Source organism: Rhineura floridana, chromosome 5 (assembly GCF_030035675.1).
Source record: "Rhineura floridana isolate rRhiFlo1 chromosome 5, rRhiFlo1.hap2, whole genome shotgun sequence".
NCBI lineage: Eukaryota > Metazoa > Chordata > Lepidosauria > Squamata > Rhineuridae > Rhineura > Rhineura floridana.
This window is the reverse complement of record NC_084484.1, coordinates 77,379,010-77,399,045: the sequence shown is the minus strand read 5'-3', so window position 1 is coordinate 77,399,045 and position 20,036 is coordinate 77,379,010. Positions and strand designations below refer to the sequence as shown.

The following is a 20,036-nucleotide window of genomic DNA, read 5'->3' as shown; positions in this document are numbered from 1 at the left end:
TAGTGCTAATAATTAGTCTGTCTTGCTGCTGAATCTCCTCAAGCAAACCCAGGAAGTTCCATTCCATGGTCTCATCCATTTATGACTGTAATCAAGGGCAGATGACTGAGAGCCACTTACATGATGCCATCTCTATCACAGATGGAATTTAAAGGAACTTTATCAAAATATTGATTAATGAGATAATAGTATGCATTGGTGATTCCTGACCATAAAACCATTTTATTTGGCCCCAAATGGATCCCAACATCTCAGTCAACATGTACTAGACATTTTGTCTTCAGTTTTACTAAGAATTTTTTTTCCTTAAAAAAAACTGTTTTCAAAACTTGTGCATGAAAGAGAGAGATTCTTCACTTCACTGTTTAGTCTCTCTATACAAACAAAGATTTCGTGACATTTCTAAAGTGAGCCATCCATATATTGGAAAAACCTGCACCAACTTCCCATTGGTTTGCTAATTTTCATCATGATGTGTGAATGTGCATGTGTGTGTATGGACACATAATTCATTTATTTTATTTTATTTATTTATTATTTGATTTATATCCCACCCTTCCTCCCAGCAGGAGTCCAGTTTAAATAGTCCCAGGAGAAGTATCACTTCTCAAGCATTTATTTTATCATGATCATGTTCAGGAGCCGTTTGTTGAAGCACTTGTGGGAAGGCAAGAGGTGAAAGAAATTATTTAGCACACAAAGAAGCATTTTACAGATGGAAAAGCAGCTCTTTTTTAAGTTTGCCTCGTTTAGTCACTGACTCAACCAGCAACATCTGACAGAAAAAAAGTGGGAGGAAGTGTTTGGCTTACTTAAAATATATGCCAGAGGATGAGTCATCAGTCTTTTTTTCCATAATAAAGAGAAGACAGGAAAGATTTGTACTGGGTGGGGGTTAAGGAAGCATAATATTCCAATGGCAGCTATATCTAGAGATGCTAGACAACCCTACAAATCTAAAATGTATCTTAATATCACCTGGGGGCTGTGCCTCACTTACAAAGGGTATTGATAACTTACCACAGATGGTTATTTCCTTGGCATAAGAAGTTGACAGGTGAGTGATATTTGGCATCTGCTGAAGGACCTTCCTGGTCTCATGTAGTAGCTGAAGCACATATCGAGCATGAAGGTGCTGTATAGAGAGACATGCGAGGAGACAGAAACAATGTATCACAGGCAATAATTAGCACAACTCCATCATCAAAGCTAAAAGAGGTTTGCGTGCACACACGGTTCTTATCTGCTTGACAAAAATGGAAATGTGGGGTATCTTCACTACACAGGTGAGCATGGTGATGGGTGACATCTCTAATACAGTTGCAATGCCAGTGTCTGCACTGCATTAGGAATGCTATCAGTACTGGGTTGTGAGTGATGTATCACACCATTCCTATCATTTTAGTGCAGTCCTTGGTTGTGCCAGCTCAGGAATATCCAGAGACTGTGGAGTTTAGTCTTAGGAGCCCACGCAATCAAAGGAGATGGAAGCGCCATAGGACAATTATATCCAGCTTTGCAATGCTTGTATTGCAAATTAAGCCATATATCACAATACTTATGGATAGCACAGAGCTGTGTGAGTCTCCTGCACCAAATGTTCTCAAGAGAAGCAACAGTGATTAAGCAGTTGCTAAAAAAAGGGTGATGGGTGGAGAGAATTTTTCTCTCTGATGAACATATTAGGATGAATAAACAAAGTATATTAACAAACAGGATTGGAAGAGCAACCTTTTTCATAAAGCTTTTTAGTGAAGTCCTGTTCAGATTTGTGTTTAATATTGTTCTGGGTATTGGTTCTGTTTCTACATGTGCTTCATTTACAATTGTTTTTGATGTAAACTCCTTCGAACATGTGGAAAACTGGTATAAAATACTCTAATATATAACTAAATGCACAGTCCACATCTTTGAATATGTGCATAACAATTGCTTAAAAGTTACTTTTCCCACCATTAGCATGCTAGTCTTTCATGACCTGTTGTCTTAATGGTGTCTGAGATGCCCTTATGATTATCAACTGAAAGTTTTATAGGGATTGTAAAAATAAAATATAATTTCATTTTACCATTAATTCTGAACTTGCCTGTCGATGCTTGAAAGCCTGAAGAAGCATATCAGTGTCAGCAACAGTGAGGGGAAAACAAAGACGGGGTCCATAGTAGGAAGCTGGGACCTCTATTGTTGTCTCATATTCTCTCATTGTAAGATCTGAACCTGCTAAACTGGAACCGCTGGTGGTGGAGAAAAAGTGAGAGCTGATGTCTACAAAAGAAGCAGAAAAGCAACTGATAAAAGTTTAGTTAGTTGACAACAAATATCTGTAGATAATCATGAACATTCATTTAAATGGTTAGTATAGACATTTAGTGTTGTAGACAAACACAACGATGCTAGGATCCAAAGAACCGTTTAGGCATTTGCAAGAATAAGATAAATTTTGGCACTGGAACTCTCTTGGTTGCCCTCACATGACCTTTATCAGAAAAAAGACAAGGGAAGTGTGACCCTTGTGACTCTCTTTGAACTCTCTGCAGTTTTGGATACCATTGACCGTGGATCAGTTCTGTGGGTTGGGTGTTGGAGGCGTGGTGGTTCCATACCTACCTGCAGGGCTGATCCCAAAGAACAGCACTGGGGGACCCCTGCTCAGCACCATGGCAGTTGTGCTGTGGGTCCTGCAAGGTTCTATCTTGTCTTTTATGCTCTTCAACATCTATAAGAAGTCATTGGGAGACATCATCAGGAGATTTGGGGTGTGGTGTCATAAATATACTGATGACACTCAGCTCTATTTCTCCTTGACATCTGAATGAGGTAAGGCTGTGCAGGAGTTGCCCTGGTACTTGGAGGAAGTAATGGGCTGGATTGGGGCCAATAAACTAAAACTGAATCCCAACAAGATGGAGGTACTGTGGGTCAATAGTTTTCATACCCAAGAATTGGGTAGACAGCCTGTTCTGGATGGGGCTGCACTCCTCTTGAAGGAGCAAATTTGTAGGAAGGGGACACTTCTTGATCCAGCATTGTCACTAGAGGCCCACATGGTATCAGTAGCAAGGAATGTCTATTTCCAGCTCCTGTTGGTTCACCAGGCAGCTCCTGTTGGTTCACCACCTGTAGCTGTTCCTAAATCATGGTAGCTTTGCAATAGTAATCCATGCTCTGGTAACTGTAATGCACTGTATGAAGAGTTACCTTTGAAGACTGTTTAGAAGCTGCAACTAGTGCAGCATGTGACCACTGCAGTTTTAAGTGGCATTGTATACTGGAACCCAGAGCTTGGAAAAGTTACTTTTTTGAACTACAACTCCCATCAGCCCAATCCAGTGGCCATGCTGGCTGGGGCTGATGGAAGTTGTAGTTCAAAAAAGTAACTTTTCCAAGCTCTGCTGGAACCACATCACACTGATTCTGCAGGATCTACACTGTTTGCCAATATGCTAACAAGCCAAGGTCCTGAATGACTTAGGATCCAAATACTTGAAGGAGCACCTCTCCTGATATCAGCCTGCTCTTGTACTGAGATCTTCAGGGAAGGCCCTTCTTGTTGTCCTGCCACTGGGTGAAGCCCATTGTGCATTGACGTGAAATAAAACCCTCACTCTGGTGGCACCCTGTCTATGGAACTCTCTTCCCTCAGAGGTACAGTAGTTTGGGGTCTCAGTTAAAGGTGTAGCTCTTCACATGGGCCTTTGGAGGAGGTTAATCTAAATGAGATTAACTGTGAATTGATGACTGCCCTCTTGCTGCATTTTGAATTATGATTGTGTCAATATTGGTTTTCAATTGTTATTGGAGAGTTATTTTGCTGTTCTAATGTTTGAGCTATAAACTGCCCTGGCATCCTAACTAATGAAGGGTGGTTTAGACATTAAACAAACAAATAAATTTGGTGAAAATCTACCAATATAAGCCCTGTTCAGGCATTATATTAGAAGAGGAAACAATAACACAAACAGTAGGTGTGTACTGCCAGCCTCAACAACAGGGGTCCTGATTGTATGGGGGCTCCATTCACATTCAAGCAAACACAGGTAGACAGTCCTGTTCAAATTAAGGCCCCATCTGCAGTATACATTGAAAGCAGTATTATACCACTTTCAACAGTCATGATTCTCCCCCACAAGAATCCTGAGAATTACAGTTTATTAAGGGTGCTGATAATTGTTAGGAGACTCCTATTCCCCTCAAAGAGCTACAATTCCCAGAGTTCCCTGTGAAGGATTGATTGTTAAACCACTTGTAACTCTGTGAGGAGAACAGGGGTTTCCTAGCAACTCTACAGTTCCCAGGATTCGTCGAGGGAAGTCATGACTATTTAAAATAGTATAGTAGCTGCTTTAAATGTATAGTGCAGATGGTGCCTTTCTCTATTCAAGAAGGGAAGGTTGGGGACCGAACAGGCAAGGATACTGGGGGCAGACCCCCCTACTCATGTGAATAGTTCAGGGCTCTTTTCTCATCCACAGGATTATGCAAGAATGTTTTCCTACGTGTTTGTGTACAATATACACAGTTCCCACAGGTGAAAAGGGTATGTAAGTATACCTTGAAAGAAAAGAATGAACCAGCCTTGGCATTTATTGGAAGATATATCAGCTTATACAGGACAAAACCCCACTAATTACTTATAAAAGAACTAAGACTGTTATAAACAAACTGAGTCACATAACCTACATTAAAACCACAATTATAAAATACTGTCAGGAACAAATATTGTCCACGGGGACATTTTCTGATGAAGAGCATGCATTAATAGAAATGTGTTAGGTGTGATAAGAATTTGGAATGCTTCTGAAAATAAAACATCATTTCTCATTATTTGTTGGTTTCCAAACTAACAAACCTCAAACAAGAGCCAAGAGTCCCTTGTTTGTTAACATCGATCAGAGGGAAGCAGCAGCCCTTGTTATTCCTGAAATGGGAGAATGTTAGTCTTATTGACCATTTGACTGGGATTACTCTTGCACAGTTGCAGGTTTTTCAGATCTGGGACACATGACATCTATTTGTACACACAGGGACCCAACTGGCTGCAAACACATATGCCAAAAAAAGAACTTCCCCACATATATGGTCCTAGCTGTATTGGCATAAATTTTTACAAGATACATACATGCAACTGCTCGGGGAATGTGTTAAAATTATCTGTTTAATATAGTCCTTTATGCTCACCCGGATCAGTCTCATTGGTCTGAGTAAAATGGTCCAGCATGAATGTGAAAAACTTGGATAGCTGAGTAAGAAAACACATCCATTAGTTTACAAGTTGAAACGATTCTGTGGTTACCTTGCCTGCCCCTTATTTGGAAGGTACTGTGGATTTACCTACAATAACAACACTGGGCAAAATCCCAAGTCCCCTGAATGATGAGAATCTTCAGTGATAGAAACAGTGATAATTGGGCAATTGTAGATTCTGGACAATGGTCTTATGGGGAGACCCTGTTTAGACGATAATGTATATTACTTCACAGTGTAACCTAGCCCTGCTGCATTTGGGGTCCCTGCTTATTCTGCTGCATGAGCCCATTCTCTCCCAAAGTCTGGCCTTTGACAGCACCACTATACAGGACAGGGAGTTTTATACACATGCGTTAGACTGACCATTGCAAGCATGAATCGTTTTCTTGCTCATAATGCAGAACGTCAGAAAGATTCTGCAGGCATACCTCCTATGTATGTGAACCCCTTGTGCACCATGAAGGTCTTAAATTATATCTGGTTTTAATTCATTATCCCCTTCAAGGAAGAACTGCGCCTCTTTTTTTCCTTACCATGATTTTGGTAAGCTACCGTCAGTGCATTAAAACTATTTAATTATTATCTTATCTATGCACTAACCACTTCTTATATTCTTTACTGAGAGGAAGATATATCACGGTGAATGCAGGAATCTAATCACATGAAATAAATCAAATCTACTATGCAAAAAATGTGCCCAACTATAAAAAAACAGAGAACAGACTGAAAAACATAGAAATATGTAGTAGTAATAGCAACAATAATAATATTTAGATTTTATTGTGTCTTTTGAGTATTCAAAATACTTCACATCCATTCTCTTAGTAATCCTTAATCCAAACCCTATGGTACCACCCCCAGGTTGAGGAGTGGGGGAGACTGAGAGGCTGTGGCTTGCGTGGGACCACTGAGCGAGTTCACTGCTGAGCTGTGATTTGAACAAGGGACTTCCTAGCACTCTTAGGCCAAACTAGACAAGATGTAGGATACATACAAGCAGTATTGCAACATAAAACAAGTGTATGCCTTAAGCATCTCTAACACCAGCCCTGCGTGCTTGCATGTGTGTGTGGAGAGGTGTGCCACTGAAGACCAGATGAGTTCTGGAAGACTGAAGGCCTGTGTGTTTGTGTCTGAGAAAAATTATCCTAACACAAGTCTTGAGAGATGAATTAAAGTCAGGAATTGCATGATAAATAGTAGATAATAAAACATCTTTTAACAGTGGATCACTGATTTCTAGGGTGGCCCTGTGCCCTGCTTTACAGTCCTCTGTTTTGAAGGGCTGTCAGAGGAGGGTTGTCTGGTTTAGAGATAAATAACCCTAAGAAGGGAGAGCCTTGTAATTGCAGACACCTAGACAGGCACAGAGATCACCTGGGATTTGATTTCCAAATCGTGTGACGTACTAGAATATGAGCCAACAGTGTGATGTGGCTGCAAAAAAGGCAAATGCTATTTTAGGCTGCATTAACAGAAGTATAGTTTCCAAATTGCATGAAGTATTGATTCCCCTATATTTGGTACTAGTTATGTCTCATCTTGAGTACAGCATCAAGAGCATCCAGTTCTGGACATCACACTTTAAGAAGGATGCAGACAAACTGGAACAGGTTCAGAGGACGGCAACAAGGGTGATCAGGGGACTAGAAACAAAGCCATATGAGGAGAGACTGAAAGAACTGGGCATGTTTAGCCTTTAGAAGAGAAGATTGAGTGATGATAGCACCTTTCAAGCACTTAAACGGTTGTCACACAGAGGAGGGCCAGAATCTCTTCTCAGTTGCCTAGGGTGCAGGCCACGGAATAATGGGCTCAAGTTACAGGAAGCCAGATTTCGACTGAACATCAAGAAAAACTTCCTAACTATTAGAGTGGTATGACAATGGAACCAATTATCAATTACCTAGGAAGATAGTGGGCTCTCCAGCACTGGAGGGATTCAAGAAGTGCTGGACGGTCACCTGTTGGATATGCTTTAAGTTGGAATCCTGCTGCTATATAGCCCCTTTCCAACTCTACTATTCTATGATTCTGTGCTCACAGTCTTCCCAGAGCTTGGAAAAGTTACTTTTTTGAACTACAACTCCCATCAGCCCAATCCAGTGGCAATGCTGGCTGGGGCTGATGGGAGTTGTAGTTTAAAAAAAGTAACTCTTCCAAGCTCTGAGTCTTCCCCACTAGGGTGACATGCACTATTCTTCTATTTAAATTATAGTAATCATTTCTAAATTTGCATCTATGCACATAAGCCACCATATGTAAATTTTATGTAAATCAGTTTTCTCTTTTGTCCTCCTTTTTTGGTGATAACATACTCTGATTTTGGGCAATGCATAAGTGGTCACTCTTATTAACTTCTCTGGAAAATAACTTGCCTCATTGAGCTACTGGAGTAGGCCACAAAGCAACATAACAGTAGTCCTATTTGTGAGTTCACTAGCTACATGTGATGCGAACTGAATGAGAGAGGGCAGAAGCTACAGTAGGGCCCCGCTTTGCGGCTCCTGTTTTGCGGCGTTCCACTGGTACAGCGGTTTTCAATTAGAGTAAAGCCCCATTCATACGGCGCTTGTTCCGCTTTTACTGAGTTTTTCGGGCGCTGGGTACCATTCTATTGAATGAGTTCCACTTTTCAGCAGGTTTTGCTTTTAGGCGGGGGTCCGGAACGTAACCCACCGTATGAGTGGGGCCCTACTGTGCTGCAAAGCCCTGCATTCTCAGGCATATCACCTTAGTCCTATTTACAGCTCTTCACTACCTGGATAGCAAAATTTTGAAGCAGGGAGCCTCCTGTGCTCAAGGCTGTTTGCACAGTTTGAAACCCTGCTTATGCTTTTCAGTGTGTCCCTGCTCTCCTTCATGTGACTTGTATTGTGCGTAGCTGGTGAATGCTTGAATAAGTTTAGAATCTTTACTTTTTAAAGACCGAAATGAAGTCATAAGGTGGGTCAGGAATTAAGTGGGAACAGTGTTGTGGGCTTCACCCTTTCCCTGTGGATAGCTTTTTTCTGATCTAAATCTCACCTCAGCTGCTTTTCTCCTCACAGTGAAAAGATTGGACACTTATCCTTTCCCTCAATGGATGGTAAAACTGTTGGGGGGATATGTGATTATGACAGAATAAGCTTCTCATGGGAAAAAGACTAAGCAGCCCTTGTGGAAAATGATTTTAATTTTGTTATAAGTTGTAGGCGCCCACATCACCCTGACAGAAATTCCTTGAAGCAGCCTTTGTGGAGAATTCTGCAGTGTCAGGGAAAATGTGTGATAAGGTTCATGTAGCAAAGATCAAGGTTTAACTTACTTAGGCATTGCATTCCTATGTTAGTGTAATGGCGCTTACACCCCCACCAATGCCCTAACCTGAAGGAGAAAAACAACACCATATAAGGAAAATGGAAACTGGACAGGGGTCTTCCATGAGGGGAGAACGAAACCACACGTATGGGATTTCTTGTAAATGGGCTGATTTCGGGGAAATGGGCATGTGTTTATGTCATACTTTCTATACGTAACTTTCCTGTTAGTAAAAAGGCTGGCTGCGTCCAGCAGAATCAGAATCAGTCTGGCTGTTTCTCCACTTATAAGTGCACTAATAAACTTTGGCATATTTTACTATATACTTGTTTCGGCGCCTCCAGGTTTATTGGAATCCTTGTGATCTGGGAGCGAGCCTTAGCCTTCCAATATTCAAAATATTGGGGCGTTATTGTTAACACCCTCATCCTACTCCAGTCAAAGCTGCAATTCAGAAAAAGCTGCTTTACATTACAAAAATAAATATCAGGACACTGATCACACATCTTTGACGTTTCGCCTATATGGTCATTTGCCGCTACACCACACCAGCTCTCAATAACAGTAAAGGACAAGTCAGGAGTAGAACAACTACTATATAGAATCTTAACTTTCTTACAGTACTTCCACCTTTTGCTTCCACTGATCGAGGCAATGAGAAGCATCAAGCATACAACCTCCCATAACACCATTAAATACACATCAGAGTCTCTTGTGAAACATAGGCCACAGTCATTATGGTTACTCACTGAGCAGGCTATCTGCTTTTTAAAAAAAATCATATAACCATTTCTCCCTGTTGCATGATAAGAAAACAGCTATCATGTCTCAAATAGTAAAACCCAGCATAGAATGTAATGTGATGTTATCATTTTTTTCCTAGGGTTAATCCCTACAGCACACACACCAAGTTTATTATTCCAGTCTTGATTAATAATAACTGATCAAATACCATAAGAGTCTATTTCCACATATGTGTGATTTTTAAAAGTTACAAGATTCATCTACAAAAAGTATGCTAAATTTTTCCAAATTAAAATAAAGCAGTTTTTTAAAGCCTGGTATAAATGAAAATATTTTCCCCTTTGTTAATGCTTCAGAAAATGAATGGCATGGAAATTATTATATTGCATTGTATTACACTGTTAAATTTTAAACATCAACCATGAAAATGAATAACAATTTACAAGCTACATTATACTTTAAGAACATAATCTGAAAACTCTTCATGTTCTACCTCACTAGCTGTTTGTGTCCAAGAAATTCCACAGAGTACAAACCTGTAGTTGTGCTTGTTCGTCTGCATATTCAATTGACTGAAAAATACTCAGTGCATATCGCCGCCTCATCTCCATCCGAGCCATGTAAGATCGATACCACCTTTGAATGAGGATAGCCGCTTTAATGGCTGCCAAAACATGAAGTGGCCAGAAAGTAGATTAATTGTGTACAACCAGTTGTGCAGATTTTTGGATCATGGCCTAGGTTTTAAAATAATGTTGGGCACATGCCTGTGTTACATGAAGTGTTATTCTAAAATACAGAAGGCTAAAATACATGACTCCCCTTTCATCCTACCAGCACTCCTGCATCTAAAGTTTAAAATAAATTTGCAGTATAGCCACCTTTCCCAACCTGGTGCCCTCCAAATCTTTTGGACTACAACTCCCATCAGCCCCAGCCAGCCTGGAATCGTGCTGTTGCGCTCATGTTATTCTTGTGGGCTTCCCATAGGCATCTGGCTGGCCACTGTGAGAACAGGATGCTGGACCAGACGGGCCTTTGGCCTGATCCAGCAGGGCTCGTCTTATGAATCTCTTATTTGAAGGACTGTCTGACCGTGGAGGAGGAAGGGGACCAGACTTAGGAGGGTTTCCTGGGCTGTATGGGCAGCACTGCCTAAATATTAGAATTGGGGAAAGCTAGCCAAACATTTCAGTATAAATCCAGTTTAAATAAAAATAAGGGAGAGCCAGGACTTTGAAGTTACCCATCAACATTTAGCACCTGGAGAGCAGACAATCAGGCACATAGGTCACCTGGTCATTTTTTCTCAAAATATATTTCTATGTAAATTATAGCAATTATTTCTAAATTAGTATTTATACATGTAAACTACCATTTGCAAATTTTATGCAGATTTGTGCCCTCTTTGTTGGTAATGCATTTTTCTTTTTTGGCTGAAGTGCCCACTCTACAGTCCAGCCATCTTGGAAAACTTGCACCATCAGCATTACCATCCTGTGGCACAGGCCTTGGCTCTGTCGAGAACAAATGTTCCTTTCTTATCACAACTGGGATAGGACAACATTAGGAAGGTTTATAAGAGGATACAAAGCTAGGATGGGCTTTGGATGCATTTCCCTACAACCCAAATACATGACATCTGTAGAATAAATTCCAAAACTTCTAAACCCAAGAAGCAAATGAAACTCACATGGGTCAATATCTTCAACACATTTTGCAAGCACATACAAAATAGTTCTTCATTCATTATAAATGAATGTAGGTTAAAGTCTCAGCTGATGCACAGCTCCTCAATCTCTGCCTCAATGTGTGTCTTGAATGACCAATTTTGCTACAGCCGAGGTATATGGGTTATAACAACTTGCTTGAAAACAAGGCAAGGACATTCAGAAGTAAAAAAAAAAGCGCTTAAAAATTATTTACTTACGTATAATAAAAATGATTTTTATTATTCAGTAGGCACAGTTGTAAAAGACTAACTTATGCGGGACCTTCAGGGTACAATTTGTCACAAATATTTTTTTCGAAGATAAGTATTTTTGGTTTTTCAAATTTTTGTTTACCTATAAAATACGCAGTCATAGGGTGACATTAAATGCTAGTCCTACTCAGAGTAGACCCACTGAACTTAATAAACATAACTAACTTAGACTTATTAATTTCAGTGGGCCTACTCTGAGTGGGTCTCAGCTGAATACAACCCATAGTATTTTAATAGTGCCACCTATGTATATTAGTGTCTAAGCACCGACATAAAAGTGTATCAGTTAGACTCAACTCTAGACAAATTTTGGAAGTTGTATAGACCAAAAGAAGGTGCTGAGAGGTCCATAGATCTTATGCTATTAAACAAGTAGTAACCTGCCTTTGTGATGTAAGCCCTGGCAGGGGAGTGTGTTTCCCATGGCACATCATACTTATCATAGCTCCCAATTTGATTATTCCAATTCTCACTCAAGTAGAAGTGTTGTTTTGTTATTAAGACAATTAATTGAAACACAAGAGACTTAGGATCAATGACGTCAACAAATGCTACATCTGACAGGAATAGACAATATTTCAATCATCTGTTTGCTATGCCAGAAGTGCTGAGTGTTTCCAAATGAGTGTTTCCAAAGAGACAGAGGAAAGTGTATGAAAGAAACTGACCTGTTGAACTGAAACAGAATTGATGTAGATATCTGATGCTGACGTAACATAATCCATGAAAAGTTATGGGTGTGGTTCCATTCCATTTGATGGGAGGGCAATGGAACTGATGTTCCATTATGTATCTGGAGAAGTAATTTATCAGGACACCTCCTGCCATCCAATCCTATGCATCACTTTGTCTCCTCTCTACAAAGACCTGTTTTTGTTTTTTTCCCATAGTACGAACATGTCACTCCTGATGGGTTCATAAGCAGTGATATGAGAAATCTGTTTTGAGAGTGGCAACAAAACAATAAATTATGATGGCACTCTAAAATAAGACATGTGGGTGGTTGCAGAGAGCCTGCAGCCAATGATGCACAGTTTTACTGGGCAAAACTTTTCTGTTCTTTTTACTTCTCATCCCTAAATTCAATCAAAGTTAAATGAGGGATGGAAGGGTACATCAACCCTGCCCCAATGGTAATGTTTGAATTCATGTAAGCATAGTGAAGCATACCACAGCTGTGAACTGGATACAGACCACACCTAAGGAAAGGGTTGCCAACCCTCCAGGTTTAGCCTGGAATGACCAGGAATTGAGCTATATTTCCAGGAGAATTGCCAACCCTCCAGATCTGGCCTGGAGTCCAAGAATAGACCTTGAGTTCTAAGAACCTATAGAGGCCAATACTGGAGATGTGACAAGCCACCACTATTGTCTCACACTGGCCTGTCATCTCAAGAGGTCTAAGCAGGAAGGCGCAGGAGATACAAAGGGGGAGGTGTTAATAGTCAGTAAAGAGACTGGGGAGGGCAGCTGTGAGAGAACTAGAAAAGGTCCTCAAATGCAAAGATGTATCACTGAACACTAAAGTCAGGATCATTCAGACTGTGGTATTCCCGATCTCTATGTATGGATGTGAAAGTTGGACAGTAAAAAAAGCGGATAAGAGAAAAATCAACATATTTGAAATGTGGTGTTGGAGGAGAGCTTTGCGGATACCATGGACTGCGAAAAAGGCAAATAATTGGGTGTTAGAACAAATTAAACCAGAACTATCACTAGAAGCTAAAATGATGAAACTGAGGTTATCATACTTTGGACACATCATGAGAAGACATGATTAATTAGAAAAGATAATAATGCTGGGAAAAACAGAAGGGAGTAGAAAACGAGGAAGGCCAAACAAGAGATAGATTGATTCCATAAAGGAAGCCACAGGCCTCAACTTACAAGATATGAATAGGGTGGTTCATGACATCTGCTCTTGGAGGTTGCTGATTCATAGGGTCGCCATAAGTCGTAGTTGACTTGGAGGCACATAACAACATCAACAAAGAGAGGAAAAACCCATGGTAACTACTCCTGTGTATATGTTGCAAAATGGAGTTAGGACCAGAGCTTGGAAAAGTTACTTTTTTGGACTACAACTCCTATCAGCCCAATCCAGTGACAGAGAGGAGGAAGTGAGGATTCAAGAACAGCTTCCTGTCTCTCTCTGTAGCTACGCATGTTGCAGCTGCCTGCTGAGCTACAAAAAGGCCTCTCTGCACTATACCAGACAGTCATAGGATTTTTCTTTCTTAAATTTTAATAAAACATTCAAATCATGACAAACAGTGGTGATGGTAAAGGACCACAGTAAAAAAGAGAAGGTGTTTGTGTAGTTTTAATGATGAATGGTCCAAGGAAGATGCATTCAGAAATTGGCTTCTCTGAGTCAACACAGTTATGGCAGAATGCATTCTATGCTATCAAGGATTTTCAGTTTATGAGGGAAGAAAAGCAGTAAGAAGTCATGCTGAAAGCATAAAACAGAAGGAATTAGAGAAACAACAGGGGGGAAGCCACAAATCTCATCATTTTTTATCAAAAGAAACTCATCCCAAGAAAATCAGGTGACAATAGCTGAAGTAGGGCAGGTTTACCACAGGATTTCCCACCATTTAAGTTACACAAGCCAAGACTGTGCAAACAAAATGCTTCCAAGAACATTGCCCGATTCTGAAATGGCCAAAAAAAACCTTGTGGGTGGACAAAAGCAACCAGCATAGCAGAAAATGTTATAGCACCAAAATCACTAGAATTTTTGCTTAAGGACTTGGCTAATGCACAGTTGGGTCTGATGCCTCCAACCAGGGATACAGGAAATTCTTCACATTAATTATGTGTATGGCCAATCTCCAGAAGAAATCTGGATGTAAATCGAGGAAGATTAAAATGGTATGTGCATGGTCTCTGTGTCTCATACCCCTGAGTTATTGGGGTGCTGATTGCTTCTGCACACTGTTATTGGTTAGCATTAGAATCTGAAGAGCTTAAAGCACAGACTTTCTGACATTTAGGAAGTTTTTCTCTCTGCCTGTGTTCAAACACAGAGCTTGAGAAAAGTTGTTTAAGTAACCAAAACAATCCAGCTTGTCCCACACTTCTGCTTGGCCAGGAGGACTTGTTTATGGCTTTGTCAAACTCTGAAGAAACAGTGAACTTAATTGGTTTATGAATGTTCTCACCCTGCTTATGTAAACAAGCCTCCTGATAGTCAAAACAAGCAATTATGTCTATGGAGGGAAAAGCTGGGAATGCAGCTGCATTCCCAGGCCAAGGTGTCACGAGGACAGGGTCAGGAGAGATCACTTGAGGGTGAAACCAGCAACCTGGATGATGGGAAGATAATGATCTAATAGGGGTAAGTTGCTCCCTCCCAGGGGGTATTTGGGGTATAAATACAGGACCCCTAGATCAGAGAGATTAATCCTTAAGAGGAAGAAGCCTTCAGGAAACCATCAAGAAGCAACATCAAGAAGACTCAAGAGTTGTGACCCCTCCCAGACAAGAATCCTTGCTGTGCTGTTTGTGGGGCTTCCAGCCAGCACATGTAAGATAAGAGTAAAGAGGGGGGGGGCAAAGACTTGCTAGCTATTAGTTTCGTTTTAGTGTTTTACTGCTTGCAAATGAGTTTGATGTAAACAGCTTGCTAATAAACCATTTAACTTCTTCACCACCACCAGCGTTCATTGTCCTGTTGAAATTTCGAACTTACTTGTCTTGTGCCTGTTAGAGAAGGCATTGGCAATACATTATGTTACTTTTCTGTGTCAGAGGGAATTAAGCATGGCTTGCTTGATTTTTACAATGACAATGATGAGACAAGGGAGACAATTGTAACACTGATCTCCAATATTCTACAGAAGAATGGTCTCAGCATTAACAGTGTGTCTTCTTGCGTGCCTGAGAATGCCTCTGCAAATTCTGGAAAACACAAGTGAGTATATCAGAAATTAAAACAGTCTAATCACCACCTGATACAAGTGGGATGCAAATGTCATTTAATCCACAGTTGATGAATGCTTTGAGTTTTGATGCAGAAACACTTATCCTCAAGGTATACAGTGAGTTTAGCTTCTTGGCCAAGAAGACAGAGCCTCTTTTCTACTTTTTTGAGTTTGTAGAAATGAAAAACAAAGGCGTGCTGTCACTTCTGCCTGTTATTGAATGCATACTACAATGTTAGCCTGCATTGAGGACATACTTTTTTCAGAGGGGGAAGAAGAATGTGTGAAGACTGTGTGGGCAGATTTCAGTGAGGAAGAACACAAATCTCTCCCTCTTTGTTATATTTATGTTTTGTACAATATGATAGAAATCTTTCAGGATGCTGTGAAGAAACTGGAATGTAACAATGTCAGCTCCACAAAACTCCGTGGTGTCATGGAAGGCCTCCATTCAACACTGAAGAGAAGAAGAGAGGAAAAATTCTATGAAAGATTAGTCATTTTGGACAATATGTCTCCAGCTGTCAACAGAAAATTCAGAGAGGAAGCCTATAAGACATTGACACGCTGCATTGAATACCGGGAGAAATGGTATGATGGCAAAACATCACTTTTTAAAAAACAAATGTTAGTGCTCTCACTTCACAATGATGTGAAATTGGTAGATTTACAGACTCTTGCTACAGCATTCACACTAGATTAACAATAACAAGCTGTATGATGACTGTTTTACAACAAATAAGGGAAGGGATTGTCTCCAAGAAGCAGAATACAAATCAGAGATGGGTGGAGGTTTTCAGACAAATGCCATAGAGTAGAGGCAGCCAAATGAAGAAAATGGTCTCTTTCACACTTTCCATTCCTGTGTCTAATGCCTTCTGTGAGAGAGTATTCAATTTAATGACACAACTGTAGACCAAGGACAGAAACAGGCTGAGTGATAGCATTTTGGAGACTGAACTGTAGGTGAAATTGAACATTAACATAACTTGTGCAGAGTTTCTAGACTTTGGATATGCTGAAAACAGCAAGAGGCCAGTTCAAATATAAATTTTAAAAGCAGGAAACTGAGGACAAGCCAACCCAGCTTTAAGGTAAAAGCATCACATTACATTTCAAGTATTTTAGTATGAAGGTATCATGCTGGCCACCTAGCTGCAGAGAGGTTGCATAGGGCAAGCTTAAGAGGGGGATAGAAATGGCCTCTACTAATAGTTGTGTTTGGAGACTATCCCTGAGGTTTACTATTTTTTTAAAAAAAATAGCCTTTATTTGAAAGGTTTTTCGTATTTTTTACAGAATGACAACAAAATGACATACAGAAAGAAAAACAGCACACCAAGAGAAGAAAACACAAAAAGAACAAAAATAATATAAAACAAAGAATCAAAATAAATAAAAGAGGGTGTGCTCTCTGGCTTCTAAAGGTCTTGTTTTCCAAATTTGGGTTTAAACAGTAAAGGCGAATTAAAGAGGTGAAATTGGGTCCGTGAATTTAGACAGGTAAAACACATGTAGAAATTCGATCTTAGTTTGAAAAAAATCTCCAAGAATTTCCTCAGCCAGAGTTGGCACCCCTACCTAGACACTGAAAGGACACATTAAGGGATCATGTAAGCTAGCCAGGGCCGGCTCCAGGAATGCCGGGGCCCTTGGGCATCAGCCTGCCCCGGGCCCCTCCGCTCCCCTTCAGCGATCCATGGCAGGAGCCGTGCTACAGATCGCAAGACAGTCCAAAGCTTTCGAGCCACCTGCCGAGCCGCCCGCCATCCCCCCCTTCACCTACCTTGCTCTGTTGTTCTTTGTGGCTGTGCGCGCTGTGTGCACAGGGTTGCCATCAAACAAGATGGCAGCCGAGGTTTTTGTAAGGGACTGAAGCCTCTACCGCCATCTTGGTTGATGGCACGCAGCGTGCGCATTGCTGCCATCAACCAAGATGGTGGCAGAGGCTTCAGTCCTTTACTGAAACCTCGGCCGCCATCTTAATTGACGGCAACCCTGCGCGTGCAACGCGCGCAGCCGCAAAGAACAGCAGAGCAAGGTAGGTGAAGTGGGGGGATGGTGGGCATGGCGGGCGGCTTGGCGGACGGCTCCTATCCTGTGATCTGTGGCTTCTGCCATGGATTGCAGAAGAGGAGCAGAGGGCCCCTCAGGAGCTCCTGCAGCTCTGGGGCCCTCGGGCCAGTGCCCAACCTGGCCGCCCTTTAGAACCGGCCCTGAAGCTAGCATCACTGTGCCTGTTGTGCTCCCCATGCATTCCGTCTCCATGCAAAGGGACCATTTGAGCATGAAGACACTCCATACGAGCGGGAAGATTCCTCCTTGCACAGAAGAGTTCCACAGGGACATATCTCCTTCACACAGATGCTGGTGTTGCAGTGGTGGAGGTGGGCTAGCCCCTCTAACACCAGAAGCCCCTCGTGCAGCCTTTCAAAGTGTGAGGGAGTTCTTTTGAACCCCCTATGATCGCTTCCTTCACTTCCTAATTTACTTAGAGTTGCCTCCTTGGAAATCAAGATATTGTTTAGTTAAACTGATGGATCAAGCATGTGGAATGTCTACTGGTCTGGTGAAGCATGTCTTTATGATGATGATGATGACGACTTTTATTTAAGTGTCCAAAACAAACAAACCGCCCCAAAACAAAACAAAAAAATCCTAACAGAGCACTGCCTACACGCTAGCAATCTTTTATTTGTCTTCAGCTTTTACTGTTATACTCTTATTTTGCATTGTTTGCTGTCCTGGAAGCCCCAGTGCAGATGAGAAATAGAAACGGTCTTATGTAAAAAAAAGACAAAGATAGATAAGGAGTGTCAAATCAAGATGGCTACAGTGTACAACCTGAATGAGTGGGCATGCATCAGTGTAAGCTTTAAATACATAGGATTTTGTCTTCATAAAAACCATTAGCAGCAGGTTCCAATGGGCCAGACCAAATTCAATGCCCCATTCTCAGACAGTGGATTTGGAGCAGCCGTTTAGCAAATTCTTGAGGTGGGTGGAAAAAAGAGGAATTCTGACTGACTATTGGGGATGGGGGATTATGGGTAGTGGCTTTTTTAAAACAGAAAAAAGAAAGGAAACTTTTTTTCCTGCCATTGCAGGTGGCAGCAGTACTAGGCTCCCCCCCCTACACTGAACTGACACTATGTCATGATGTTTCTGAAAATCACTCCGTAGGTTTTGCAGCCTGAAATTGGTGAATGATTTGTTTTCAGCCCCTTTTCACCAACTCCCATTGAACCCAATTTTGCAGGGGGCAGGGGAGCTGGCAAATTGCTCCAAATATCTTCAGATTCTGGCTGCAGAATCCATGATCAATCTATTCTTGGGTCCTAGCCAGTATTCCTGAATGTCATGTTTTAATTGCAAGGATTCCAGACTTTATTTACATTGAACGGGCAGTTCAGGTGGTGTTCTGGAAGGAGGACCTCGAAATATCTATAGAAAATATACTTCTACAATTTGTTAATCTCTTCAATCATCAAGCGTTTTTAAACATTCCTTGTATGTCACAACAGAGCCCATACTGGAAACTTCAAACATGTTAAGATTGCTCAGAGTTTTGTCAAACCTCTTCTGCAAAGAAAACAAGAAATACAGTCTAAGCAAACATGTGGAAGAGCACTAGGAGACATAAACATAGACTGTGCCCCTGGGCACCAAGACTCTCATAATGGGCACCAAGGCTTGATGCTTTAAAGCAGCCTTGTGCCCTCCATATGGTTTGGACTACAACTCCCATCAGCCCCAACCAACAAAGTCTGTGCTGGCTGGGGCTGATGGGAATTGTAGTCCAAACCATATGGAGGAAAGCAGGTTGGGAAACGTTCTTGAGACAGTAAACAGATGGCTATATTATCTCAACCGCCTCACGATTCTTCTTCATAGTGTGCCCTCTAGCCTGCTAGTCCAGTAGAATCACCTGGGATTGTCTAACTTGCAATCAGGACCTTCCAAATTAAGGAACACTACAGTAGGGTTCTTTAATTATCATTCCACAGAATGAAAATTCCACAGACAGGTTTTACCTCTTTCTGATTTGTTCACCTGGCTCCTTGTAATAGAAGTGCCACATCCCATGATTTCAGTTGAGACTGGATTGCTGATTTAATTTTTCCTCATAGGTGATGGGTTTCTTCAAATCGCTGGGGTTGCCAGTCATACCATCTTTATATTCATCTCAATATACAACAATAAACAATGAATCCCAGAGAAAATGACTCCTTCCATTGGCCCTAATAAGAGAGAACAAAGCACGACAAAAATAAATATCATATTATTAGCCACTGAAGTGCTACGCAACAGAAATAATTAACCAGGTTATCTATGCCCCAGTGAAGGCAGTGCATAGCACAGAGAGATTTTCTAGTAAACACTAGACACTTCACTCAAACCATTGGCCCTGATGGCCAAGCACAGGTGACCAGGGCTCAAGCAGAGGGTGGAGAGTGAGGAAGAGTACATTCTGGAGATCCAGGGGCAGGGGGACTGGGGCTTAGCCAGGCTCCAAACCCATTACTATAAAGGAAAACATTGAAGCTAAATTGTAAATCATGCTTGAGGATATTTATAGAAATGTACAGCGCTGTATCTATGTAGCTATTGTCCAAATCATCTGAGATCTGCTGAAGCCAATCAGAAGGATTGAGATCTGCTGAAGCCAATCAGTCTTAAAGGAGAACATGCAACATTCTGAAGAACGAGTTGCTGGCCTGGGCCCTTCTCTAGATCAAAGAGAGTATGCTCATACAGTTAAACTAGGACTTGTAAATTGCGAAAGAGAGCTTTGTGCTTCCCTGTGTCACACGCTGTCTCAAGAACTACCA

The 20,036-nt window shown here is 41.2% G+C and overlaps 1 protein-coding gene across 4 annotated transcripts in view; it reads right to left on the bottom strand.

Moving 5' to 3' along the window:
* The window catches only part of PPEF1 (protein phosphatase with EF-hand domain 1), a 60,289-nt gene that overhangs the window by 29,246 nt on the left and 11,007 nt on the right, over window positions 1–20,036 (bottom strand). For 3 of the 4 annotated variants that reach the window (XM_061629435.1, XM_061629436.1, XM_061629437.1), the window contains exons 3-7: window positions 19,239–19,445; window positions 9,828–9,955; window positions 5,179–5,239; window positions 2,087–2,265; window positions 1,021–1,135 (exon numbers count right to left, since the gene is read on the bottom strand). In XM_061629435.1, coding sequence (XP_061485419.1) covers window positions 1,021–1,135; window positions 2,087–2,265; window positions 5,179–5,239; window positions 9,828–9,955; window positions 19,239–19,290 — 535 coding nt within the window. In that variant the 5' untranslated portion in view covers window positions 19,291–19,445. Of the gene's footprint in view, window positions 1–1,020; window positions 1,136–2,086; window positions 2,266–5,178; window positions 5,240–9,827; window positions 9,956–11,943; window positions 12,017–19,238; window positions 19,446–20,036 lie in introns of those variants that run through there. The other variant, XM_061629438.1, reaches the window with a different exon arrangement.